The sequence below is a fragment of the Podarcis pityusensis genome, assembly GCF_964106645.2.
Source record: "Podarcis pityusensis genome assembly, chromosome: 14".
Taxonomy (NCBI): Eukaryota; Metazoa; Chordata; class Lepidosauria; order Squamata; family Lacertidae; genus Podarcis; species Podarcis pityusensis.
In genome coordinates this window covers 16790871-16817986 of record NC_138039.1, presented here as the reverse complement: position 1 = coordinate 16817986, position 27116 = coordinate 16790871, and the positions used below count along the sequence as shown (strand labels likewise).

At 45.0% G+C, this 27116-nt stretch overlaps 1 protein-coding gene across 2 annotated transcripts; it reads left to right on the top strand.

Annotated features, from left to right (window-relative positions):
- The first annotated feature begins 1991 nt into the window (after positions 1-1991).
- Positions 1992-27002, top strand: LOC308463505 (uncharacterized protein). Of its 2 annotated transcripts, none has more exons than XM_080981940.1 (14): positions 1992-2340; positions 5576-6611; positions 6984-7203; positions 8043-8200; positions 9903-10004; positions 11266-11463; positions 12418-12968; positions 14624-14927; positions 16516-16717; positions 18030-18160; positions 18690-18800; positions 20442-20639; positions 21261-21354; positions 24608-27002. In XM_080981940.1, exons 2-14 carry the CDS (start codon positions 5735-5737, stop codon positions 24669-24671), a joined length of 3210 nt encoding a protein of 1069 aa, XP_080838066.1. In that variant the 5' UTR covers positions 1992-2340; positions 5576-5734; the 3' UTR covers positions 24672-27002. The 2 variants fall into 2 exon arrangements, with proteins under 2 accessions (XP_080838066.1, XP_080838065.1); XM_080981939.1 differs by having other exon boundaries at positions 11266-11472.
- The last annotated feature ends 114 nt before the right edge of the window (positions 27003-27116 follow it).

Genomic DNA, 27116 nt, shown 5'->3' with positions numbered 1-27116 from the left:
GCAGAAGCACCACAGCTCGGTGGTAGAGAACATGTCTTCTATGCAGAAGGTTCCAGGTTCAGTCCCAGACATCCTCAGATGGCTCTGGAAAAGGCTGCCAGAAGCAGTGGAAGGTCTCTGCACTAGGTATGGAGAACCTTTGGCCCTCCAGATGTTGCTGAACCACAAATCCCATCATCCATCACTGTTGGACATGCTGGCAGGGGCTGATGGGAGATGTAGTTAAGCAATGTCTTGAGGGTCAAAGGTTCCCTACACCTGCACTACATGGCCATCATGCAGGTGTTATTGGACTTTAACTTATACATTTATAAAACCTTAATTTCTGTGTCAAAAGTGTTCTTGACAGGCTTGAAAGCCCAGTGGGAAAGGGATTTGGGTGTAAGGTAATGATCTCTGGACTATGGGGTACAGCGCTCATCTCGCTTCAGGCCGAGGGAGATGGCATTTGTCCAAAGACCGCTTTCTGGGTTATGTGGCCAACTAAACTGCTTCTGGTACAACAGAACACTGTGACAGAAGCCAGAGTGCATGGAAATGCTGTTTAGCTTACTGCCGCAGCGGTACCTATTTATCTACTTGCACTGGTATGCTTTCAAATGTCTAGGTTGGCAGAAGCTGGGACAGAGCAACGGGAGCTCACCCCACCACACAAATTCGAACCTTCCAATCAGCAAGCCCAAAAGGCTCAGTGGTTTAGACAACCGCGCCACCTGTGTCCCTTGCAGATTTGGGTGTACACAAAGAGGACATTGCATGATCTGGGACAAAGCACCATTTAGGTATACCTCTGCAATCAATTGCTATTAAGACTCTCTACCAGTGGTATATACACCTGCTCCTTTTGAACAAGATAAACAGCAATAATGCAGCATTATGTTGGAGGAATTGTGGGGACACTTATTCTCTTGTGGTGGGAGTGTCCTTGAGTGCATTGTTTTTGGACCAAGGTGTTTTGTGAGGCGGGTCTGATTAACAACAAACCATTCCTTTGGACCCTAAACCTGCCCTTTTGTCACTTTTTAACTCTGATGCTTTGGACCCTTTTCAAAAATACCTTGATGGTACCACAGCTCACCACTGCATCTCATGATGGTGGCACAGCTCACCATTGCAAACTATTTGCAGCCTCTAGAAAGCGACCTTTATGAAATTCAATGGACCAAATTTTGGGACCTGATACTGATGGATAAATTGAACAGCAGAACAAACTATAAACATCCATAATTACAATATGCAATGACAGAAAGTACTTCTTCATATAAGTTCATAGTTAGACTATGGCACTCGTTCCCAGAAGATGCAGTGATGGCCACTAACTTGGGTGGCTTTAAAAGAGGATTGGACAAATTCTTGGAGGATAAGATTGTCAGTTGGCTCCCTGCCATGATGGCTACGCTCCGTCTCCACAATCGAGGCAGCTGTGTTTCTGAATATCAGGTTTTATACCTCTGCCTGCTTCCCTCTCTGAAACTTTTAGTTTAAAAGCTGAGCTTTTTTGTGGCTTTTTATTTGACTGGAGGGGTTGCCTTGGCGATGGAAAGGGCGGTGTTTGTTTTTTGCCTGTGTACACACACTATGCATTTAAGTTACATCGTGACTTCCCCATAGAAATCTGGGAACCGTGGTTTGTTAAGGTGCTGAGAATTGTAGCTCGGTGAGGGGGAAAACTACAGCTCCCAGGATTCTTTGTGGGGGGGATGTCATGTGTGTTGGATGCGCTTTAGGGACAAAAACTTCCAAATTCCAGTCCGTTGCTATATAAATCAATCCATTTTTGCGTGTCCTCAAAACGGATCACTATCCCTTAAAATCCACAAACCTTTCCACCCGGAGTGAATTAGACCCCCTGATCAACTTACAGAAGGAAAGGGGAGGAGACTGGAGAAGCCACTGTTAGGCACCCGACCCCCTCCCCAATCCTGTCCCCTTTTCTTAGTTCATTTGGATGAGAAAATTCCTCTTTGCAAGGGGAGAGGAGGCTGGGGCTGAGCGGCTGGCGAATGAGTAAGCGCGAGAAGAGAACCGCGTGTTTATAAAGTCAGAGGAGGATCCAGCGAGAACCGCAACATATTGGTTCACGTCCCCTCCCCACCCCAAAAAGTATATACAGTAGAGTCTTCTTTCGTTTCGCCCCATTTTTCGTAAAGAGAGAGAGAGAGAGAGGCTTTTTTTGCAAGCGTCGTGTTTCCTCTTGCAAAGCGCGCAGGGTGGGAGATAGATGCGATTTTTGAAAAGAAAGAAAGAAAAAAGTGTTGCTTGAAATCTGGTTGCGCTTTTGCAAGCCTTGAATGAATCGGGTCGGGTTGCGGAGAGGATTGGGTCCCCCTCCTCGAGGAGGTAAGTGAGCAGAGGGAGTCGTGAAATTTGTCCAGATTTGGGGTGGGGAGCTACTCGTGTGTTGCCTGGCGTTGCAAAACCACACAACCCAGTTTCTCAACTCAGGCCAAGTGAAAAACAAAACCGCTTTACTTGGATGTGTAAAAACCTCTCTCTGCTGGAAAAAACAGGAGGAGCGGATCAGAGCCACTTGGAAGTTCGCTGAACTTCTGAAAATCCGTGCGGCTTGCCTGAAGTAGATAGCTGACTTTTTTCGCGTTGATTTTAATGGGAACTATGTCCAGCTGACTGAATATTTTAAAACTGCAGTAACAGGGTGTGTGCTCACGTTAGGGCCTTAGAGCTCAGTGAAGTTGTTCCTCACCTTCATACCTTGCCGGTTCTTTCCCACCTGCCAACCTCCCACCAGTTGTTCACATCGGCACGGCTTCATTAGGGGAAGATTCATACCCTGTTTGACACATCTTAGCTGAGAGATGTGACTGGCCCAAGGCTGACCCAATGATTTCCATGGCTGGGGGAGAATTGGAACCCGGGTCTTCCCAGTCCTAGTTTGACACTCTTAGCTGCTCAACCATCCTGGATTAGTGCTAACTGAAATTGTCCCACTGCCAATGATTTTTATACTATTTTTCTTTCCTGCCGGTCAGAGAAGCAGAATAATATCTTCACTGGTTACAGTTTTGCATTTTGATACTCTAGACAGCATCCTTTGAGCATGGGCAGCATTTTATAAAATAGCTTAGATTATCTAGGGTATTTCTACTTGGGGCCCCACCCCCGGCAATACCTTCCCCTCTCTCATATGTGAAGCAGCAGCCATCAATTATTTCAGATGTCTTTGGGAAATGTATCTTTCTGCCCAGGCTTTCCCAAACCCACAAGACTGGACCGTGTTTTATGCATTTGAATTCTCGTGTGTGTGTGTGTGTGTGTGTGTGTGTTTTACATGCTTTATATGTGTTCTATATGCTGTTATAAGGGATGCAGGTGGCACTGTGGTCTAAACCACTGAGCTTCTTGGACTTACTGATCGGAAGGTCAATGGTTCAAATCTGTGCGACAGGGTGAGCTCCTGTTGCAACTTCTGCCAACTTAGCAGTTTGAAAGCATACCAGTGCAATAGATAAATAGGTACTCCTGTGGCAGAAAGGTAAACGGCGTTTCCGTGCGCTCTGGTTTCCGTCAAGGTTTTCCGTTGTGCCAGAAGCGGTTTAGTCATGCTGGCCACATGACCTGGAAAGCTGTCTGTGGACAATCACTGACTTGCTCGGCCTGAAGCAAGATGAGCGCCACACCCCATAGTCACCTTTGACTGGACTTAACCGTCCAGGGGTCCTTTACCTTTTTTTTGCCTATACAGTATGCTGTTATACTGATTTTTAGGTTTTCTTTTTGCTTTTGTTTTAATGACATATTGTTTGTTTTTTACACTGTACACCGCTTAGAGATTTTGGAAATACTAAGTGGTATGTAAATGCTTTTAAAGAAAGAATACGATTTTGTAACCCTTACAACAACCTTGTAAGGTAGGTCAATATAATTATCCCAATTTTGGAGGGAGCGGTAGGCTGAGAGATAGAGAAGAGCTTGCCTAAGGCAGGAGTAAAATCAAAGTGGTGTATTTCCTTATTAGTAGCTCATGCAAGGCAGCTTTCTAGCCTTGTTATATAACTTTACAGAACCTCTAGGCTTACATGTGCAAAAACCTGGGCATGCAGGAAAATCTGAAGTGTTTTTAATTCTGGTTTTATAGGTGCTAGGGAATATGTACCCTTTGTGATTACAAGTTTCCAAAATATTCAGTGGGTTGTGTTACCCACAACAGACAAAGTGAGAAGAGTGATTTGAAGCACAGCATGTTCCTTTCTTTCCCAAACGCTTTCTCTCTTAAAAAAGGAAAAGGCTTAATTAGATTAAGATCAGCTCTTGATAAAAAGGTCAACAGCTGTCGGAGCCAAGCTGTCATGTCTCTTCAGTTGTTTGTGGTTCAGTGTGGCTGATGGAACACCCCTTTTCAATGTAAAACACACTGTCATAGCGAACTTTTGACTTGAAGGCTTCACTAAGCTCCCTTTACAGGGCTCACTTTTTATGTTCCATTTGGTGGAGATATTTTCCATATATGTTGCATTTTCCAACGTAGCACCTTTCACGACTGCTGCATCAGATCATTTTTGTTTGTGGTGTTAGGCAATGATGCCTAACGTGAAGTAGCAGTAGTTGGTGTGTGGATTCGATTCAGTTTGGCATTTGAAAGCGAGCTTACAATATTTGCACTTTCTGACATAGGCAAAGCAAAAACAACTATCCTTCAAAATTTGTGCTTTCCCAAATTTTACAATGCAGTTCTCCAGCCACAAGTAATGTACAAAGTTCCACACATACTAGGGAAATGTTATCCAGCCCTGGGTCTCCAGTTGTTGTCAAACATATTCTATTGGAGGTGATTGATTTGCAGAAGTGTGGATGTTAGAGAAAATGGCACACAAAAACCTGCACATTACAGGAAATCCGTACTGAAATCCATAGCTGTCAACTTTTCCCTTTTCTTGTGAGAAATCCTATTCGGAATAAGGGAATTTCCCTTTAAAAAAAGGGAAACGTTGACAGCTATGACTGAAATCATGATAAATTTTCATGAGAACCTTTAGAAAAATAATGATGCACAAACTGATGTGGAAATCTGGGGACTGAGAAAATGAGAAAAGTGAGAGAAACAGAAAATGATTTAATTTTCCATGCCTACTTGACAAGTAGTGGGACGTGGGTGGCGCTGTGGGTTAAACCACAGAGCCTAGGACTTGCCAATCAGAAGGTCAACGGTTCGAATCCCCACGACGGAGTGAGCTCTCGTTGCTCGGTCCCTGCTCCTCCCAACCTAGCAGTTCGAAAGCACGTCAAAGTGCAAGTAGATAAATAGGTGGTGGGAAGGTAAACGGCGTTTCCGTGCGCTGCTCCGGTTCACCAGAAGCGGCTTAGTCATGCTGGCCACATGACCCAGAAGCTGTATGCCGGCTCCCTTGGCCAGTAAAGCAAGATGAGCGCCGCAAAACCAGAGTCGGTCATGACTGGAGCTAATGGTCAGGGGTCCCTTTACCTTTACCTTACTTGACAAGTAACGCCTAACTTGGCAGTGGCATACAACCTTTTCCTTTTGCAAAATTTAAAACTAAAGAGAAGCATTGTGTTCCTCACCACCATCTTTGTGTTTCCCTCTTTCTCTCCCCTTTAGATTCAGGATGACGACATCTTCAGCTAGTCACAACTGAGAGGCTCTGCTGTCAAACTGAGTCAAACTTCTTCTTGCCATTTTCTCCTCCATCCTGCTCAGCTCTCTTGGAAAGTGGACCACACCCTTCTCCTCCCTGGAGAGCTGGTAGCCTCTGTAGTCATGGGGCCTAGCCTGTTACTGGCATCTCTGTTCTGTGTGTGCTTCTTGCTGCATGAGGTGGGTTCTCTGAGCCTCACTGAGAACCCTAAGAAACAGAAGGCAGAGCACATGCTCCTCATTAATGAGGTCAATGCAGATAACCCAGGGATTGACACCTTGGAGTATGTGGAGTTGTATCACACAAGTGGCCAGCAGACCCCTCTAGATGGCTACTCCTTGGTCTTTTACAATGGCAAGGGCAATATGGCCTACAAAGTCCAGGATCTCGGGGGCTTTTCCACCAATAACGAAGGCTTCTTCCTCTTGGGGTCCTCTACGGTCATTCCGAAGCCATCGGTGATCCTGCCTAACAACACAATCCAGAACGGGCCAGATGCTATTGCGCTCTATTTTGGGACAAAGAAGCTGCATGAGGGAATGACCGTCACCAACGAAGGGCTGGTGGATGCGTTGGTCCATAAATCTAAAATGAGTGACAGAGCGGATGAGCTGGTCCGTGTTTTGACCCCGGGTGTGGAGCCTTTCCTGGAGGACCCTTTCTTCAGGACCACAGATGAGGCACTGGAAAGATGCTGGGGGACTGATTCTCATTGGTTCTTCCAAGTGGGTGCGCCTACCCCAGCCATGGATAACCACTGCATCCCTTTTTCTCAGCTGAACGAATCGGCCGTGTTGATCAATGAGGTTAACATCGTGTCGTCCCCTGGAGAGTTTGAGTTTGTCGAGCTACAAGGCCATCCTTCAACTCAAGTAGATGGCTTGGTACTGGTGTTGATTGAGGGGAGCACCCAAGAGATTTACTTTGTGATGAAAGTGCATGGCAAGACATCCCCTGATGGGCTGCTTCTCCTTGGCCCAGGCCAGTTCAACTCCTCAGGTAGGGCTGGGCTGCTGCTCATGGTGTTGGCATCTTCTCACATACCAAGGGTGGAATGTGTAGCAAGATGTCTTATACCAAGTCAAGCTGTTGGGCCATCTAGTTTAGTATTGTCCAGACCAGGGTTTCCCAAGCTTGGGTCTCCAGGTGTTTGTGGACTACAATTCCCATCATCCCATGACCACTGATCTTGCTAGCTAAGGATGATGGGAGTTGTAGTCCATTGGAAAGCAAATGGAATGCAAGATAAATCTGAGCACCGTCTCTAGCAATATGGCATTGTGTGTCCATGTGGGTGTTTCCTTGGGCTGATTAACAGGTTGTTTTAATAGGAATAAACCCTCGTTTTTCTTCTCTTGCTTTGACCTCCAGTTGACCTGCCATTCCCCCAGAACTCCAGAAGACCCCTCCTCAGGGCAGGTGCCAATGCTGTTGCCCTGTACAGAGGGACTCCTGCCAGCTTTGCTGAGGGGGCTGCTGTGTCAGCAACAGACCTCCTGGATGCCTTGGTGTACTCTACAGCTGAAAGTGCTGATTTGAAGCTGCAGGATGTCTTGACTCCCGGGAAGCCCCTCTTCCATGCAAGAGAGAGGTGAGAAAAAGAAGGGCAGGGAATTTCTGTGGCCTTCCTTTCCAATAAGGGAGCCCACCACACCGCAGGGCCAGATTTCATGTTCTGTAGCTATTTTATTTATTGAATTTATATTATTTATTTCATAAATTTATGCACCACTGGATTGTAAGAAAACCCCCTCAAAGACAAAACAATAAAATCAAGAAAAGTTCAGAAATATATCCTCATTATTATTTTATTTGTATGCTGCCTTTCCATAGTTGAAACTATGCTCAGGCAGCTTACAACATGACAAGATTTACATAATTACAAACATAACAGAAGTCATAAACAATAAATAAAACGCATCAAAAAGTACATAACCAAATGGAAACAATTTCCACATAAATCATCAGATCTAAAACTAAAGATACAACAGTAATATCAATAACAGCAACAAGCTCTCTCAATCTCCCGTGAACAATACTCCAGCCCAAGAATCTGTTCAACAGCCTCAGCTTTTGTAGGTGGAGTCAGTCCCAAAGGAGCCCAAGGGTGGCAAGGCAGCCCAGCTAGAAACATACAAGCGAGGGACATCTTGCATGAAGTGATCTATTTACTTTGGGTTGTATCTAATGCTTGACCTCCTCAGAGTAGACACATTGAAATCTGTGGATGCAACTAACTTAAGCTGCTTAAATTCAGTAGAAATAACCGTACAGGGCTTAGTTTGAGACAACTATCTATTGGTTACCAGTTCATTTCCAGGCCCAATTTAAGGTGCTTACACTAGTGTTTAAAGCATTAAATGATTTAGGCCCCAGTCTATAGCATAAGATTAGTCAGTCAGCTTCTTATCCTGTTAATCTCCATCACAGGTCCCAGCAAAATGATACATCTGTGAACCGCTGTGTCTGTTGCTCCGTCGCCCGGGATCCCTCCATTTATGCTCTCGGCAAGCCCACGCCTGGGCAATTCAATGACTGTCCCAAGAGACGCTTTGGGCAAACCATTTCCTTCTGCCTTCAAGTTACAGGTGGGTGCTGCAGCCTCCAGGTCAATCAAAGCAGTGCGGGTCAGTCACTTTGGGATCTCAGCATAATGGCTGTATGGCAGGGGTTGGGAATTGCTAGCCTGCAGGCTGAATCAGGCAGGTGTCCTTATTTGGCCCACAAAACTCCCCCCCACAAACCACAATCTCCTGACTGTGTTGTCTTCCATATGAAAATCCAAATTCAATGTAGTAATTCCCTACAGATATCTTATTAAGAGGCAAGTACGTATACATGTACAACATTGATCAGTTTTTTTGTTGTCTTCTGTATGAAGTCCCAAATTCATTGTAGTAATTTAGAACAAGTATTTTATTAATAAGCCTGCACACATATATGTACAACTTCAATCAATTGAACATAATCTTCAGTAACTCCTGAAGTTAGACAGCCTCCAGGTTGACAGTGTTGGTGGTGTTGTTTTAAAGCTGCAAGAATCTTGCTGCAGATGTTAGCATTGATTAAAAAGAAAAAGGTAAAGGGACCCCTGACTATTAGGTCCAGTCGTGGCCGACTCTGGGGTGCGGCACTCATCTCGCTTTATTGGCCGAGGGAGCCAGTGTACAGCTTCCAGGTCATGTGGCCAGCATGTCTAAGCCGCTTCTGGCGAACCAGAGCAGCACACGGAAACACCATTTACCTTCCCGCAGGAGTGGTACCTATTTATCTACTTGCACTTTGACCTGCTTTCAAACTGCTAGGTTGGCAGGAGCTGGGACCGAGCAACGGGAGCTCACCCCATCGCATGGATTCGAACCGCCGACCTTCTGATCAGCAAGCCCTAGGCTCTGTGGTTTAAGAACCCATATTTCTGTGCCAGAAAGGCAGAATGGTGCAGTGGTTAGAGTCTCAGACTATGGACTGGGGAGATTCACATTCAAATCCCTACTTAGGTGATGAACTCCCTCATCGACCTTGAACTGGCCACCATCTCAGCCTAAGCTACACAAAAGGCCTCTCTTCAAGGTTGTTGTAAAGTAAAATGGGTGGTTGTAAGGGGGGGAAGGGCTATGTATGCTTTGATCTCAGCTGCTTCCATCTGTGGAACTGGCACACACCCTCCATCCAATATTTTTATGGAATTTTATCCATATAACCCAAATAACAAAGTAGAACTTCATGAGACAAACTCATGAAAACTAAACCAAACCAAGGGTGGCATATTCAAGAAGAAATGAATAAAGCTGGTTGTCTGGATATTTGCAAAAGGAAGTCAGGGAGCCCAAAAGTAGGAGGCAGGTGCCAGAGCCAATGAAAGAGCCAACCAATTCTAGTTCTGCAGCCATCTTTATTCCCGCTGAGTTCTGTAAGAGGCAACAGTGAGAGTAAGGAGGAAGAGGCTGACAGGCAGGTTGCAAGAACAAGGCAGGCAGGGAGAGGCAGACTGTGGGTAGTAGGGCAGTGTCTCATTTGCCTCCACTGGATACAACCCTTTAAACATACAGTATATGTAGAAAAAGGAAAAGCTAATCATAGAGTCATAGAATTGTTGAGTTGGAAGGGACTCCCCAGGGTCATCTAGTCCAACTCCCTGCAATGCAGGAATCTCAAGATGTGGTCCCCCATCCAGTTTGAAACAGTACTGGACCCTGCTTAGCTTTGCAACCGTGCTAGCAGTTTTTATCGCTGCATCTTACACATATGTGCATCTGTCCCGTGCTGCAACGTTGTCTTGTGTTTCCTAAGATTGTCAGGAAGAGTCCCTGGAGAAAAACAAGGTACAGATGTTTTTGTCCCAAGCCCTGGATAAACGATGCAACTGTGGAGTATCTCCTGCTTATTTCAAAGGTAAAGTGCCTGTAATATATGTCTGGGCTTTGGCCTATATGAGCTAATTTATTTATTTATTTATTTAGTTAGTTATTTATTTATTTTTAAAAACATTTTAAAGGGCAAACAGGGGAGTGGCAGGACAAAGGGTCAAACAAGAGCCGTCTCCAGGGGGTAGTAGGTTTGGGCATCTGTCAGGGCCCCCAAACCAGGAGGCCCCTAACAATGGGGCCTTCGCGCAGTATATTCAGTTAGGGCCACATTCGCGCAGTATATTCAGTTAGGGCCACATTCACACCATTCATTTATGATACCACTTTAAACAGTCATGGCTGCCCTGAAAGAATCGTGGGAACTGTGGCTTCTTAAGGGTGCTTAGAGTTGCCAGGAGAGCCCCTTTCCCCTCACAGAGCTACACTATTCAGAGTGGTTTTACAAGAAATCCCTCTTCACAGGGAACTATCTTAAGTTCACTCTCCACATTTACTCATCATTTTGCAATTTATTTATTTTTTAGATGTGCTTTCAGAAATTCAGCAGCATTTTCGTGTGTGTACTATGCACACATTTTGGGTGTATTTTTTTTTTAAAAAAACATTTAACAAAGAAAGAAAAGAGAAGGAGAAAGAAAGAAAAGGGTGAAAAACATTCATCAGCTCACATTAAGAATACAGAAGCCATCAATACACCCATCTTAAAATGACCGGCTACATGAGGAGACAAATTCATGATGGGAAAAGCTATCAATGGCTACTAACTATTATGGCTATGCTCTGCCTCCACAGTTGGAGGCAGCAATGCTTTTGAATGTTTGTTACTGGAAACCACAGGAGGAGAGAGTGATCTTGGGCTTGAATCCTGCTTGCTGGTTTCCCACAGGAATCTGTTTGGCCATTGTGAGAACAGGATGCTGGACTAGATGGGCCTTTGGCCTGATCCAGCAGGCCCTTCTTATGTTGTCAAGGACTGTCTCATTTATACCAGCCTGCCTGTACCTTAAGATCTACTTCTGAAGCCCTCTTGAGGCACCAGCCTCCCAAAGTACTTAGGTTATTGAGCACACAGAACACAGCATTTGTGGTGGTGGCCCCACAGTTCTGGATCCCATTCTGATATTAGCCTAGCCCTTTTGGTGGTGGCTCCACCATTGTGGAGTGCAGTCCCATTAGGCAAGTCCTGAATGAAGATACACCGGTTTTAGAAAGTTCCAAGGACATTGTGGAAATACAGGGCTGTAGCTTGAAGGTTATTTCCATTTTTGGTTTTGTTTTCTCCTCAGATCCTGCTGTAGCCTGTCAGGGCCCACAACTGGTTTTCACTGCTTTCCTGACTGCCAGGTCAACAGAGCAACTCAGCAGCCTGCTGAAGGCCTTCTCACTTCTCATTGAGAGCAAGGAGGTGCTGCACTTTGGGAAATGGAATGGAACGACGGTGAAGACTTGCTTGAGAGATGCTAACATGACAGACGGGCCTCCAGGTACTCCAGGTAATGATGAAACACCAGAAACATGGGTGCTGTACGGCTGGGCAATGATGCATTAGGGAAAGCTAGGTTTTGCTAGGGTTCAGCTTTGAAAGGGGTAATTCCCCGCAAAGGAAAATATCTTTTTAAATCGCATGAAGAGTTTATTTCCCTCCTTATTTTAGTTGTATTGATTTATCTACTGTATATTTTGGAATTTTGGTATGATGGTTGCTGAGGTTGAGGAGCAGCTTTTTGTCTATGTTTGGATGCAGTTGGACGCCATTTTGAATCAAGATGGCGGACTGACATGTTCAAAACTGCCCTGGTTTTAATAACTGGTTTTTGGTTTCTTAGAATTCCTGAGCGATGCCAACTGTAAGGCTGCTTGTTTATTTTATTTATTTGTTGCTTTTCACACAGGGAGGAATGCCCCAGAGTGACCTAACAGCATTAAAAATCATTTAAACCCTGTAGGAAACAACAATAAAACACAATATCTAAACATGCTCACCTCCCCCCACCAAATGTATAAACCGAAAAATCCCACTAAAATATGAGCGCTAAAGCAGGTCAAAAACCCATACCTCACTACGCTCCCAGTTAATAACCAAAGGCCTAGGTCAACAGAAATGATTCAGCCTGGTGTCTGAAACCAGACAATTATAGTGCCAGGCATATTTTCCTGCGGGGAACATTCTATAAACGGAGCCACCACCAAGGAGGCCATTTCTAGTGTTGCCATCTTCCTAACCTTTCTCAGAGAAAGCGCTTGGAGAATGGCCTCTGATGGTGAAAACAGAGTCCCCTTCGAGAAAACAGGGCCAAACCCCAAGGATTGGAATCGCCAGGCATTTGTTGTGGTCCAGAAACCAGCAAAGAGGGGTGGGGCTGGCATGATCCTGCTACTTCTCTTAATAAAAAAAAAACCTCTACATGTTCAGTGTGATGTGACTTTGCTTTTTAAAGTGGTCGTGCCGGAAAGGACAACCAAAGCAACTCCCTTGACTGAGCTGCTTATCAACGAAGTGAATTCAGACAACCCAGGAGGCCGAGAGGACACTGAATACATTGAGCTCTTCTATCCTGGTCAAGCACCATTTGCTCTCCAGGGCTACTGGCTTGTGCTTTACAATGGGAAGAACAACTTGGCTTACAAGGTGATAAACCTGTCGAGCTACAGGACCGACGAGCGAGGCTACTTCCTGGTGGGTAGCACTGGGGTGACCCCCAAGCCCCAGATTGTCCTGCCTGACAATACCATCCAGAACGGACTGGACGCTGTTGCTCTCTACCGCAGCAATCCCAATGCCACCTACAAAACGAACATGCCCCTAACCAATGTGGGGCTGGTGGATGCCCTCGTCTACAAGGCCCGGGGCTCAGACAACGCCGACAAGCTGCTTGCTGTTCTTGCCCCAGGCCAGAGGGTCTTGCTTGAAGATGATTCTCACAGCAGCCAAGATGAGTCCCTCAGCCGATGTTACAGCCTGCGGCCGAGAGACCACAACAGCTTCCAGGTAAGTGGCAGGATGCTGGCTTTGGCCAGAAGGAGCCCTGAGTTGTAACGCTGGAAGCTGACATGTCCCATTGCTCTCTCTAGTTCAGTGTTGTTGGCAGCAGGGTGGACTCTGCACCAGCCTTTGCCAACCTGGTGCCCTCCAGATGTTTTGGGCTACCGTTCTCATCAGCCTGAGCCAAATCCCAAACATCTGGAAGGCACCACATTGCCAAAGGCTGCTTTTCACTGGTTGGCAGTGCCTGGCAAGTGCTGTCTCTTTCAGATAGGAATGTTTTCCAGCCCAACCTGGAAATGTTGGGGGTTAAACTTTGGGATCTTTTGCATGAGAAACCTTAGCTGTAGACTCCCTTCTTTCCTCCAGCAAGCTTAAGACAGCAAATATGCCTTAAGCCCACCCCCCATTTTATCCTCCCTACAAGCCAAAGTTGTCCAGTGAGCTTCATTGTTGAGTGGGGATTTGAACCTGGGTTTCTCCAGTCATAAGGGACGTGGGTGGCACTGTGGGTTAAACCACAGAGCCTAGGACTTGCCGATCAGAAGGTCGGCGGTTCGAATCCCCGCGACGGGGTGAGCTCCCGTTGCTCAGTCCCTGCTCCTGCCAACCTAGCAGTTCGAAAGCACGTCAAAGTGCAAGTAGATAAATAGGTACCGCTCCGGCGGGAAGGTAAACGGCGTTTCTGTGTGCTGCTCTGGTTCGCCAGTAGCAGCTTAGTCCTGCTGGCCACATGACCCGGAAGCTGTACGCTGGCTCCCTCAGCCAATAAAGCAAGATGAGCGCTGCAACCCCAGAGTCGGTCACGACTGGACCTAATGGTCAGGGGTCCCTTTACCTTTTACCTTCTCCAGTCATATCCCATCTACCTAAAACCAGGGGTAGCCAATGTACCCCTGGACTATTGGACTGCAACTCCCATTATTCCTGACCTCCAAGATACTTTATCCCTACAGCTGTGGTTTCCAACCTTCTTTCTCCACACACCACTTAAGAATTTATTATCATCTTGGTAGACCACTTCATGATTTTTCTGCCCATTGCAGCAATTGTAAAACGCTGTTCTAGATCCAACATGATTTTTATTGTATTTTTATTGCTTCTTTTCTTTCTGATATTGTATTTGATTGTATGGCAGTTTGAATTCCCTGTAATTCAGAGAGTAATATAATATAAGAAATAAAAGAAGCAATTAAAATGCAATTTTAAAAAAACCCAATATGAGTGTTTAATATGGATATGCCACAGGCCAGCTAGCATAAGAACACAAGAAAAGAATGTTGGATCAGCCCAATGGCCCATCTAGTCCGGCATCCTGTCCTGTGGGACACCAACGAACAAGATTCAAGCACAATAACACTCTTCCCTCCTCTGGTTTCCAGCAGCAGAAACATTGCTGCCTCTTACTACCCTATAGCCATCAATAAGCCCTTTTTTCTATGTATGAATGAATGAAGCTCATGGACCACAGATTGGGAAGCCCTGCTCTACACCTTGACTTATTCTTTAATTATCATTTATTCAATGTATCAGTCACTTTTTCTTTCCAAAAGCAACTTACAACCCAAGTCTGTTTTAAAACCAAATGCACAGAGGTTAGAAATGTTATTAGAATATGTAATATTTCAGGCCTAGCAAGTCTTTGTGGGTTTCTCCTGCAGGTGACAGAAATGACTCCTTCCCAGGAAAATACTTGCCCACCTCCTGGCTCAAATTCCACAGAGGAACTGCCCCAGAACCACTCAGTCGTAATCAATGAACTGGGCATGGCCAACCACACCATTCTGTACCGATTTATAGAGCTGAAAGGGCATCCTGGTGTCAGCTTGAAAGGGTACACGTTGATGTTCTTTTCCGGGCACAGTGCCATACCATACAGCACTATTGATCTGCAGGGCACATTTGGAAGCAATGGTTTGTTCCTCATCTTGCCAGAAGGACAGTCCAAGACTATCAAGCCTCACGGTATGACATTGACCCTAGGGATGGATGAATTTGTCAGTCCAAGTTTCTGTCGCTATCTCATTTTTTCCCCAATCTTAAATTCATTTCTCCACATTTCTGAAGCAATCTGCAAATTTTAATTCAGCCACGTTTTAGTGAAGATACCTGCTAATAAGCACATTATTCAATGCAATTTTAACTAATGTACATTTTCCCCCTAATCAGTTTCCCATAATTCATTTTTGTATGTTTTCACTACTATAGTCATTTTTATGCATGCTTTCCCCTAAGTTGCTGAAAACTGTCCACACTTTACAAGAGTATTTTGCAAAAATTGGAGAAGTGTGGGTTTCGGAAGACAAGTGTGTTTTGGTTTGCATCTTGATTTGAGAAGTGCAAATTAGATGGCTTGTCAATAAAATGCAAACAAAAATTGAATTTCTACCCTATCCATAGTTGACACACAGATAACCTTTTTCTGCTCAGCTTCCACAAATTGAAAAGCTTAATGGGCCCCTTTATCACACGCAGCCCAAAACCTTGGCAGCTGATTTACCAGGTTGCAATCTCGGGCTGTAGAGGAGCGCATGTGAATTGCACAGGAAGTGTGGATTGCACAGAAAGCTCCATACCATTCACCCTGCTGGGTAATGTTATTAACGAACTCCCCTGCTGTGTGAGAGACATTGGGCCCATCTGCGCTATATATTTAAGGCAGCATTGTACCACTTTAGCAGCCATGGCTTCCTTCCAGAGAATCCTGGGAACTGTAGTTTGTTAAGAGTGCTGAGAGTTGTTAGGAGACCCCTATTTCCCTCACAGAGTTCCTTAAGAAGGGTAATTTATTGTTAAGCCACTCTGGGAGTTGCAGCTCTGTGTGAGGGGAATAGGGGTCTCCTAGTCTTTCTCAGCACCCTTAACAAACTACAGTTTCCAAGATTCCTTGGAGGAAGTTGCGGCTGTGTAAAGTGCTACGATGGTGCTTTAAATGTAGAGGGCAGATGAGGCCTTCCTCACACTTAGGAATCTGCCTTATACAGTCAAACCTTGGTTGTCGAACGTCTTCTATTCCAGAAGCCTGTTCGGCTTCCAAAATGTTCGACAACTGAGGTGTGGCTTCCTGTTGGTTGCAGGAGCTTCCTGCACTCAAGCAGAAGCCACGTTGGATGCTTGGCTTCCGATAAACGTTTGAAAACCGGAATACTTCCAGGTTTCCGGGGTTCAGGAGCTGAAATGTTCCAAAATGGAGGTGCTTGGGAAGTGAGATTTGACTGTATTGAGTCAGATCGTTGGTCCCTCTAGCTCAGCATTGTCAACACTAATTGGCAACGGCTCTCCAGGGTTTTGGACAAGAGTCTTTTCCCAGTCCTACCAGGAGATGCCAGGGATAGAACACTTCACTATGACCCTTTCTCATCTCTCATGCACGTGTGGATGTGGCGGCATACTTTGCAAGCTAGAGATGCGTGTTGGCCAAAGGGTAGAGGCCATTTTGAACATCTGGAGAGCCGCAGGTTCTCCACCTAACTCTTCAGTTGTCAAGAAGCAGGAAGGAGAAGACTCACACATTCCTTGGTTTTGACTGTGTTTATACCATCTGTGTTTCCAGAGCAACGAGTGATGCCCTCTGTTTGGAGCAATCCCTCCTTGCAAGAAGTGACCCATTCTGTGGCACTCTCCAGGCATGCTCTTAATGGCACTATGGAGGAGCACCTCAAAGATGTTGCAGTTTATACATGGGAGACGGGTGCAAGCCAAGCTCATCCTCGTCTTTCTGAACCGATCCACTTTGTATCTAGGGAAGGAGGCAGGTGAGGTTTATTGCATTTCTATCCCAATATTGGGAGTGCTCTTTCAAAAAAAACATTTTAAAAAGTGTCCTCTCTTCCTTTTGGCTATGGGGAAGGGCTGTGAACAGGGGCAAAAGGCTCTACCGAGTCATTATTCAGAACTTGCTTTCTGACATTATTGTACAGTGGTACCTCGGGTTACAAACACTTCGGGTTACAGACTCCGTTAACCCGGAAGTAGTACCTTGGGTTAAGAACTTTACCTCAGGATGAGAACAGAAATCGCACGACGGTGGCAGTGGGAGGCCCCATTATCTAAAGTGGTACCTCAGGTTAAGAATAGTTTCAGGTTAAGAATGGACCTCCGGAACGAATTAAATATGTAACCAGAAGTACCACTGTATATCAAAATATAATTGGCTGCATCCTGTTGTGACTTCATCATGCTATCTATGGGACCTCCAATTGGTTAGCATGTGAAGTTAGCTTTATCTCTTAACAATAAAGAGCCAAAAGGAGGTCCTGATCATAGAGAGGAATTATGGACCTGGAGAGAGACAGACTTAAAGAAGGACAAGAGGAGAGAGTATGGCTGTGTTCACACATGTAACACTAAACCATGGTTTACCACTACATGCATGAGCAGAAAGGACCCCACACAAATCCTCAGGCTTGCAGGCAGTCCTACCCTCCCCCTGCACAGCCAGAGTTAATTTCCTTTTCCACAATTCCTGAATGTTTGTTCCAACCCCTGGCTTCTGGTTGGCATGTAACAAGAAGTCACTTTTCATGGAAAAGGAAGCTAGGTTCACTTCCAGGTGACTTATTTATGTGTCCAGTTCTGGGCACCGCAGTTAAAGAAGGATATTGACAAGCGGCAAAGGGTACAGAGGAAGGTAACCAAGATGATAAAGTGTCTGGAAACCAAGGGAGTTTGATATGCTTTGCCTGGAGAAGAGAAGAATGAGAGGTGGTATGGTAGCCATCTTCAGTATGGGAAGGGCTGTCACACAGGAGATGGGCCAAGCTTGTTTCCTGCTGCTCCAGAAGGTAGGATGCGAACCAAAGGATTCAAATAACAAGCAGAGGTTGTATGGCCATATGTCAGGGATTATTTAGCTTTGATTCCTGCATTGCAGGGGGTTGGACTAGCTGCCCCCCGAGGTCCCTTCCAAATCTATAGATCTATGATTTTATGAAGTAGAAGGGGGAAGGTTGTTGATTATGTTGTTTTTCTTTAACATATGCAATAAATTGATGCCAAGTTGAAATAAATGTATATGTTTTTGAAATCCCATGGGGAACGCTCGTTGATTTTCTGTTTCTTTTGCAGACCGCTGTCCTTGAGCCGCTGTCCCTCCTGCGGCAAAATCTATGCAGTCTCTGACCCCACTCCTGCCTTGGAGAATCACTGCCCACAGGAATCTCTCTTCCTGAATCTTGAAATCTGCCTGCTGACCCCCAGTAAGAGAAGCTTATCTTCTTTTTCTTGTGAGAGTGGAAAGGTGATTTAGGATGCTGCTGACCTCCAAACAAAAGAACAGGCAGTGTATTCTGGAGAGCCAATGTGGCCACAGTGTCACACTAGGGCATGGGGGACCAGGGTTCAAATCGCCATTCAACTATGAAGCTTACTGGGTGAACTTGGGCCAGTTGTTACCTCTCAGCCTAACCCACCTCTCAGGGTGGTTGTGACGATGAATAAAAAACTTTGTAAAGAAACCCTGTAAAGAAAACATAAAGGGGGAGGGAAATGTTAAGACTGCTGTCCTATGTCTGTTATGTTCATAACACACCCTTTGCATTTGTTTAATTTTAAATTTGTACCTTAGAAATGTTTAATAAAGAAATATTTGTTTTAAAAATTGTTTTTTTTTTAAAGAAAAGTAAAGAAAAGAGCATGGACTCTCTCTGCTGTGTGTTTTGCATGAACCACGTTGTTGCAAAGGGGATTGGCTCAATATCTCTTAATTCCTCCTCCTCCTCCTGGCAGATTGTTCCATGTGGCCTCAGAACCCACAGATGTTGGCAAGTCTCCAGCAAGCATTAGTGAGATCCATGGAGGAGAGCTGCTTCTGTGGCATCTGCCAATGCTATCTACACGGTCTGTGTCAAAACATCATCCAACTTCCATAGGAACTTAAGATTTGTTAGCTGCCTAGTAGAGACAGCTGTTGGGGAGGTACAGTCTTGCTGCAGCTCACAAAGTTTATATGAGTCAGGTGTGGAGAACCCTTAGCCCTCCAGATGAACTTCAACTCCCATCATCCCTGGTCCTGCTTGCTGGGGCTTATGGGAGTTATAGTTCAGCAACCTCTGGAGGGCCAACGGTTCCCCTTCCCTTGTATAATTAATTTTCACATATCTCCTTTGAGAGGTGTTTTTGTTTTCCTCCCTGCTTTCTTTTAGAGGAGGCTTAATAGACTTTTGTATTTAAATCTACCCTTGGGTAAAGAAAACCGGATGGATTTTAAATTGATACTGCTATTTTAAATCCGCATTTATTTATTTATTTATTTATTTATTTATTTGAATTGTGATACATTTGATTTTGTGGTTTGGTTTGCTGGCCTGAAGCGTTTTATGCTGCTCTTTTCAGCTTCGGTATTTTAGGGTCGCCTAACAATGCTTTGCACCCTTAGCAAACTACAATTCCCAGAATGCTTTGGAGGGGGGGAGCAGTTCAAGTGCTTTAAATGTATGGTGCAGATGCAGCTCCAATTGTACAAATGGCGCTTTAAACAGACCAAACAAAGCAGACAGTCCATCGGAATTGTGAGGAAACTGCAGACAAAATCAGCATTTACAATGGAGGCAGGTATACGAGTCACCTGGAGCCAGTGTAAAGTAGTGGTTAGAGTGTTGGATTAGGGCCTGGGAGACCAGGGTCCAAATCCCCTCAGCCATGAAGCTTGCTTAATTACCTTCAGTCAGTGACTGTCTCGCAGCCTAGCCTACCTCACAGGGTTGTTGTGAAGATAAAATTGAGAGAAAGAGAGCGCTGTGTATGCTACCTTGAGCTCTTTGGGGGAGTGGAAGTGGGATAGAAATGTAACAACAACAACTCGCATCCAATAAAGCGTGCAACTTACTGAAATAGGAAATATTGAGAGCTAGTGTGGTGTAATGCTTGACTAGGACATGGGAGACCCACTCAGCCATGACACTCACCAGGTGATTTTGAGCCAGCCCAATAGCTCTCAGTTTAACCTACCCCACAAGATCGTTGTGAGGGTAAAAATGGTGAAGATAAAAATAGAACTCCTTAGAAGAAAGGTGTAAAAACAAATAAAATAAAAATCTGAAGAGGAGTGAAGCAGGGGCAAAGGATCTTGGTGTTTATGTATACAGTGGTACCTCGGGTTAAGAACTTAATACGTTCCGGAGGTCCGTTCTTAACCTGAAACTGTTCTTAACCTGAAGTACCACTTTAGCTAATGAGGCCTCCCACTGCCGTTGCGCCGCTGCCCCGCAATTTCTGTTCTCATCCTGAAGCAAAGTTCTTAATCCGAGGTACTATTTCTGGGTTAGCGGAGTCTGTAACCTGAAGCAAATGTAACCTGAAGCGTATGTAACCCAAGGTACCACTGTATCTGTAGAAACTCCTCTTTCATACAACCTTGTCTTTCTGTTACAGCCCTATCCTAGGTTTGGTTTGATGCTATATAACCCCGCCCCCCGCTCTCCCTTTGGTACTTCTGAACTGAACCAGACCCCCGCTCCTCTTTTTTGTCTTTCCATATAGGGGTTACGTTCACCTGCCTTAATTCCACCCTGAAAGTCTCTGGCCAAGTGTGGGCCAGGTCACCTGAACAGCGTCAGCGCCTCGTTCAGTGGCATTCTCACTTTTCCTCAAGTCCCCACCCCTTTGCCGTGGACGGGAAGCCCCTCAAAGCAAACGCTGCATGTGCATCTCTGGGAAAAACAGCGCAGAGGTCTCAGGGTGAGCGGATGGGGAAACGGCCCAAATGGCTGCGAGGAAGTGGCGACACGAGAGGCGCCCAAATTATTTTGTTTGACTTTAAAATTCAATAATACTGACAGAACATTAAAACAAGCTAACTAATACAAAACAATCAAAACATTCCAAATATCGTGTTGGGAGGCAGAGGTGGGTGGGAGGGAAGATACATAGATGAACAGTTTATCCTCATTGCATACTTTGGAAGGAATAGAATCTATTCTGCGTAGATTCTCTCCTACCTGCATGCGCCAAATGACAATGAGGATGTAAATTCACCTGTAGGTCGTGTTGCTTAGTGATCATTGTGGTGTAGCAGGAAAATATATTAAATATATAAATTTATATGTACTTTACCTTTATGTATGTAAAGGTAAAGATTATGTTGGGTTTGAATCGTTTTATTGTTTAAAAACCTTTAATAAAGACATTTTTTAGAGGAGGTAGTAATGTCTGCACTGTTCGGCAGTGGCGCTCTGTTGAGATGCCTGAAATTGAACCTGTCTCTTGAACCTGTCTCTAGAAAGCTATCTCCAAAGCTGTAGGGAGCTCACCAAGACAGACTGATAATAATTATTCCCCCTCCTTTTCTTTTTTTCTTAGCTTCATTTCAAGCCTGGGAGATTGCTCTCATTGTTGTGGGGTCCATCTTTCTTGTACTTCTTTTAGCTGGAACAGCTTTCTATTGCATCAAAAGGTAAGGAGCAACGGCAGTTCTGCTTTCTGGTTTGTGTGCCAGCCTTTGCCTCAGCCCCCTGCATATTTTGGAGGGTCTAACAAACCAGATTGAAACTCCACTGCAGTTCTTACTCTGCCATACACAGCCCTCCTACCCGTCTGCTCTCCTAGTGCTTGGGAGATCAACTAGAGACCACCTAGAAGGGTGAATTGTGGACTGTAAAAGTGGGTAATTGGCACTCATTCTTCCTGGCACCGGAAAGCCATGAAATTGAGGCAGGCTCAATTAAAAAATTAATTTAAAATTGCTTTCCAATATGTTTTAGTTCTTATCATTTTATACTATATTTTAATGTTGCATTACAATTTTCATTTTCATTTTTTGCTTAGTGAGTCATCCAGAAAGTGGAGTTGCTGTATAAAAGCAGTAAAATAATAATAGCAAAGATAAATTTACATTGGACCTACTATGTTAATGGCCCGGTTCTAATGATCTGAATAAGCCATGTGCCCCGGAATGTAGCCTCTTCTCTCCTTCCTTTGTGGCACACCTGAACGCGATGCAGAAGTCTCCAATTGGCCATTGTTTCCTGATTCTTCAGGAAACAATGGTTCCTAGCTTTAGAGCAAGCCAGGAGTTTAAACCATGGTTAGAAGTTAATCTAAGATCCTGGCTTGTTCTGAAGGTGGTAACCATAGTTTCTTGGTTCGGAGAAAACAGGAGGTCTCTTGAATGCAAGGGCACAAAGCTCATTCCTGTCTTGCTTTATTAAGCTGAGATATGACCATCCAGAGGCAGCCATTGCCTAGCTGTTTGTGAAAGAAAAGGAGGGAGAAAAAGAAGAATCAGCTAAGAAGGAACAAGAAGAGTTCCTCAAATCTTCAGTGCAGTAAATTGTAATTTATTAAGCCTAACATGTTTTGCTTAAAAACGTGAAACAAAGCACTCTGTGTTCTCCATGTACTCTGTTACAAACTAATTCCTCAGGAGTACAGAGTGTGTTTGTTTTACAGTTCCCCTAACAAACGTGTTAGCCTCAGTTAGTTATAATGTCACACTCCTTTATGGTAGGGTTCTCTTTATGTGAATTTACAAGGGAAGTTTGTGTGCATTACGCAGAATCCATCCTAATGGTCCTCCCCACATCCCATTTTGCTTCATGCAACTTTCTGCTTCCTCACTTGGAAATTCAAGCATGTTCCAGTAGCTGCTTAAAACGATTTAACTAAGCTAAAAAACCCGAAGGGGCTTTTCAACAAGCTTCCCCACAACTCAAGTTCCCGTTTCCTCCACCCCTTTGTGTGTCTGTTTTTGCTGTGTTGCTTTATTTTGTCTGTCTACAGCAGGGTTTTTCAGACTCTAGCATGGCAAGTCTCCTTCTACTCAGCCTGTTTCAGGAAATGAAATGCTTTAAAGCTTTCTGTGTATAAGGGTCTAACTCTATATTACTTTAAATCCAATGTTTGAAGCGATATCAGGTGTTCGTTTGTCTTCAAAGAAATTGAAGCTCCGCGGTGTATCCAACTAAGTCCTCCTCAGAGTCGGCCCGTTGAAATTAATGATAATAAGTGGACTATGTCTTAATGACTAAATGACTCAGGCCTCAAATATCTGAAGGACCACCTCCTTCCCTACAGACCCTCTCAGGTGCTGAGGCAGCAGTGCGGGAGAGGGCCTTCTCTGTGGTGGCCCCTAAGCTGTGGAACTCCCTCCCCACAGAGGTGTGTCTGGCACCTTCATTGTGCAGCTTCTGGTGAATGCTGACAAGGCATCTCTTTACCCCCGGCTTTTGACACTTGAGGTGTATAGTTTTAGAAGCCACTTTCTTTTTTATGTTTGGAACTTGTTTTAGACTGTTTTTAGTCTTGTGTTTTAATGATGTAACCCGTCCTGGGATCTTAGGATGAAGGGGGGGGGGTATAATAAATAAGCATTTTTAATGGGTCTACTCTGAGTAGGACTAACATTGGGTACAACTCTCTGTTTGTGTTGTTCCAAATAGGGACCACAATGCAGCAGGAGGAAAGGTTTAACACTTTCCTCCTCTGCTATCAACCGGGGGGGCGGGGAATGCAAGTGTGGGGAAAAATAGATGCATCTGCACAGCAAATAGCAACAGTAAAATCCTTCCATTGGCATCCCATTGAAGATGCTTCCAAATTGCTGCTGCTTTGGGGTGGATTCAAATCACATACCGGCAAATGCAGGTTGTGCAATTAAAGTGGATTTGATGCTCTTGTGCAACGAACTGACTTCCCCAATTCTCCACCGCAATGCTATCATTCTCTTGCTCAGCCTTGGTCCTTGCCTCAAGTTCAGCATCAGCAGGCACCACCCTTAAGCAGCTGCAAAGCGGCCCTTCCTGACACATCCCCCCCACCCTGCTGCTTTTGGTGCATGCAACAGACATCGTGATTTTTGTGCCCAAATGGGGAATGCAGAGGTTGCGAATGTGATGTTCTGCAGATGTAGCTGGACTCCAGCTCCCATCAGCCCCAACCGGCATGGCCAAAGGCCAAGGGTGATGATGGGAGTTGTGGTCCCACAACATATGGGTGGCTGCCTGATGCTCATCAGACAGACATGGGAAGCTGCCTTCTATCAACTCCATCTAACTCAATATTGTCTCTGCAATGATGGCAGCCGCTCTCCAGGGTTTCAAGCAGTGCTCTCTCCTAGTCTTACCTGGAGATGCCAGGGATTGAACCTGGGACCTTCTGCATGCAAAGCAGATGCCCTGCCATTGAGCTAACATCAGTGGCATCCTTCTTTAGCAGCAAGCCCTCCCATCTGCCCCCACTTCCAGCCATAAATAAACAGGAGGAAAAAAAGGGCTGCCTGCTGATATTTGGATCTGTGCAGACATAGGGGTGCTTATTAGGCCCCCTTCATACATGGAGTTGGTCCTGTTCTACGATTCAGGAACAAGACCCTGAGTTGCAGGGGGTTGGATTAGATTACTCTTTGAGTCCCTTCTAACTAACAGTTTTCTGATTCTAAGAATAAATTCCATGCTGTACTGACACCCCCACCCATTTGGAATCTACAGTGTGTTCAGACTCTGTAAGCAAAAACCAGGAAAGTATTTTTCTAAATGCATAGCCTTGTTACAAAATGTTCTGGTTTGCAATAATGAAAGCACTGTACGTGAAGCAATGCAATTAACGGTTGCTTTGCGTCGCTTCCCCGTCCGATTAAACAAATAAAAGTCATGCCACTTTCCTTTAACTTATTTCCTCTGGTGTCTGTGTGTGTTTCCCCTCCTCCCCAGACGGCCTCAGAATTACACCACCATTGAGCTGAACGACCGCTGTGAGTTTATGGCAGACTTCTGACTCTCCTGGGAACAGCCTTCACCAGGAAAAAGCTATTTCTGTAACTGATGAGAAGCAGCAAAAACCTCTGAAAAGCAGCTGTGCTGGTTGTCCAGCAATTGCACACATGGACCAAGAATGTAACATTGGATGTTTGAAAGCCCTGGGTTTATTTATTGTTGTTGTATGTTTACTTCCCATCCTTACTGGGAGATGCATGAAACTTGTGTTTCCAGGTCATTTTCTGCTTTATCTCCCCACTGCTCTTGTGTATCTGGTGTGGAGGGGAGTGTTTTGCAGATTTTCATAGTGCAAAACCTTGATTTTGCTTTGTTTTGTGTACGCAGGGTTATAATTCTCTTCCAGCGGTGGCTGGTCCCCATTGGGACTGGTAGGGCAGAAGGTAGGGAGGGCCAACAGTAGGTGGCGCTAGAACCAATGGCATCTTCTGTTTAAAAGGACCAAAGATCAGGTGCTGTGAAAGGCATCTGCCAAGAACCTGGAGGGCTGCTGCCAGTCAAAAGTAGAAAGTACTTGGCTAGATGGGCAGAGAGTTTGATTTCGTATGTGGCAAGGGCTGTGGGTAGAGCACATCTTAGCATGCAGAACGTCCCAGTTTCAATCCCTGGCATCTCCAGTTAGGGCTGGGCGAGACCCCTGCCTGAAATCTTGGCGAGTCACTGCCCGCCAGTGTAGACAGTAGTGAGCTAGATGACCTAATGATCGGTCTTGATAGGCAGCTTCCCATGGCTGAGTCAGAGGCAAAAAACCCTTAGGAAAGGGTTTATCTGTTGCAACATTTCATTCTCCCCTAGAAGCAAACCAAAGAAGAGTTGCGACACTTGGCACCAAATGCATGTCTCCTCCATCCCTTTTCTTTACCGCCGTAATTCCCTGCTTTGTATAGGCCTCTTTTGAGCCACTAGTTTGCACCAGTGTTTTCCTGTTTGTTTGTTTGTTTGTTTGTTTCTATCTTGAAGATTTTATATGGTGCTTGTATTCGCACATGGGACTTGAGAGAGTGAGGGTCCTGTGTTTTGATCAGCTACTGCCCTCTGCTGGTCACCACTACAGCACCTGGTGTTTATTATGCTGCAGAAACATTCTGCTGGTTCAGTAACAACTAACTTCACTGATGGACGCGGGTGGCGCTGTGGGTTAAACCACAAAGCCTAGGACTTGCCAATCAGAAGGTCGGTGGTTCAAATCCCTGCAACGGGGTGAGCTCCCATTGCAGTTCAAAAGCACGTCAAAGTGCAAGTCGATAAATAGGTACTGCTTTGGCGGGAAGGTAAACGGCATTTCCGTGCGCTGCTCTGGTTTGCCAGAAGCGGCTTAGTCATGCTGGCCACATGACCCGGAAGCTGTATGCCGGTTCCCTTGGCCAATAAAGCGAGAGGAGCGCCACAACCCTAGAGTCGGCCACGACTGGACCTAGTGGTCAGGGGTCCCTTTACCTTTTAACTTCACTGATAAGCCTTTCTGTACTGTGATGGCCACATTTTTGGACCTACAGGCGCATTTACAAACCACAAAAACCATTGTTGTGGGCACAACAACCAAGTTTACACAACCAGTCTATGGGCTACAAAAGGACACTTCTTCCCATAATAATTTTGCCAGGGGAGGGGGTTGTTTGGGTGCCAGGGTCCCAGTGGCACCCTCTTCCACATGCTTGGGCATCATGCATACTGCAAAGAGCAAGCACTGCTCTTTATTATTTGTGTTGTCCCTACAGAAGCTTGGGGAGGGGGGTAAATAGAATGTACCAGTGTTATTAGTACCATGGTACCAGAGATAGCCCAACTGCATAGGCTCCCATTTAGGGCAGAGGTAGTGTTATGTGGTACCCCATAGATATTGTGCTCAGGTTAATTGTGTATAAGACTGCAGCTTTACATGCCCTTTTGACACATGTGGATTTGTTTTGTGGCATTTTACTACACCCCTACGATGCAGTGGTATTTGGCTTTGGGCAGTAAAAACCTGTCTTAAGTTTCTTTGTGCTGTTTTATTAAGGTGAAGAAGCCTTAGACAAAAACATGTGCCTTTTTGCTTAAGGGCACAGTATATTGACAAGAGCGAGGGGAAAGTGAGGTTCCTGTTGTGTTTCCAAGAACGCAGGTAAGTACAGAACGGCTTCTCAAGAAAAATCTGGTTAAAAACAGAAGTCAGAAATGTGATGACAATCCAAACACACATTGCTGGAGGTGCAATTAAACCAAAACAGATGTATTTACATATCTGAACTGTGCAAAAATAAAACCTCTCTGTATAACAATTATGAACACTATCATTTTATGTATGTTTTGATCCAAACTTATAAACACTGTTCTACAACTTGTAGCAAAATCCTCATGTATTTTCTGCAATGGTAATTTTTTAAAAAACAAAAACCAACATGGGAAAATATCTAATCTAGCCACATTAATTTAACACTCATTGTAATCCGTCTTCACTTTTTGA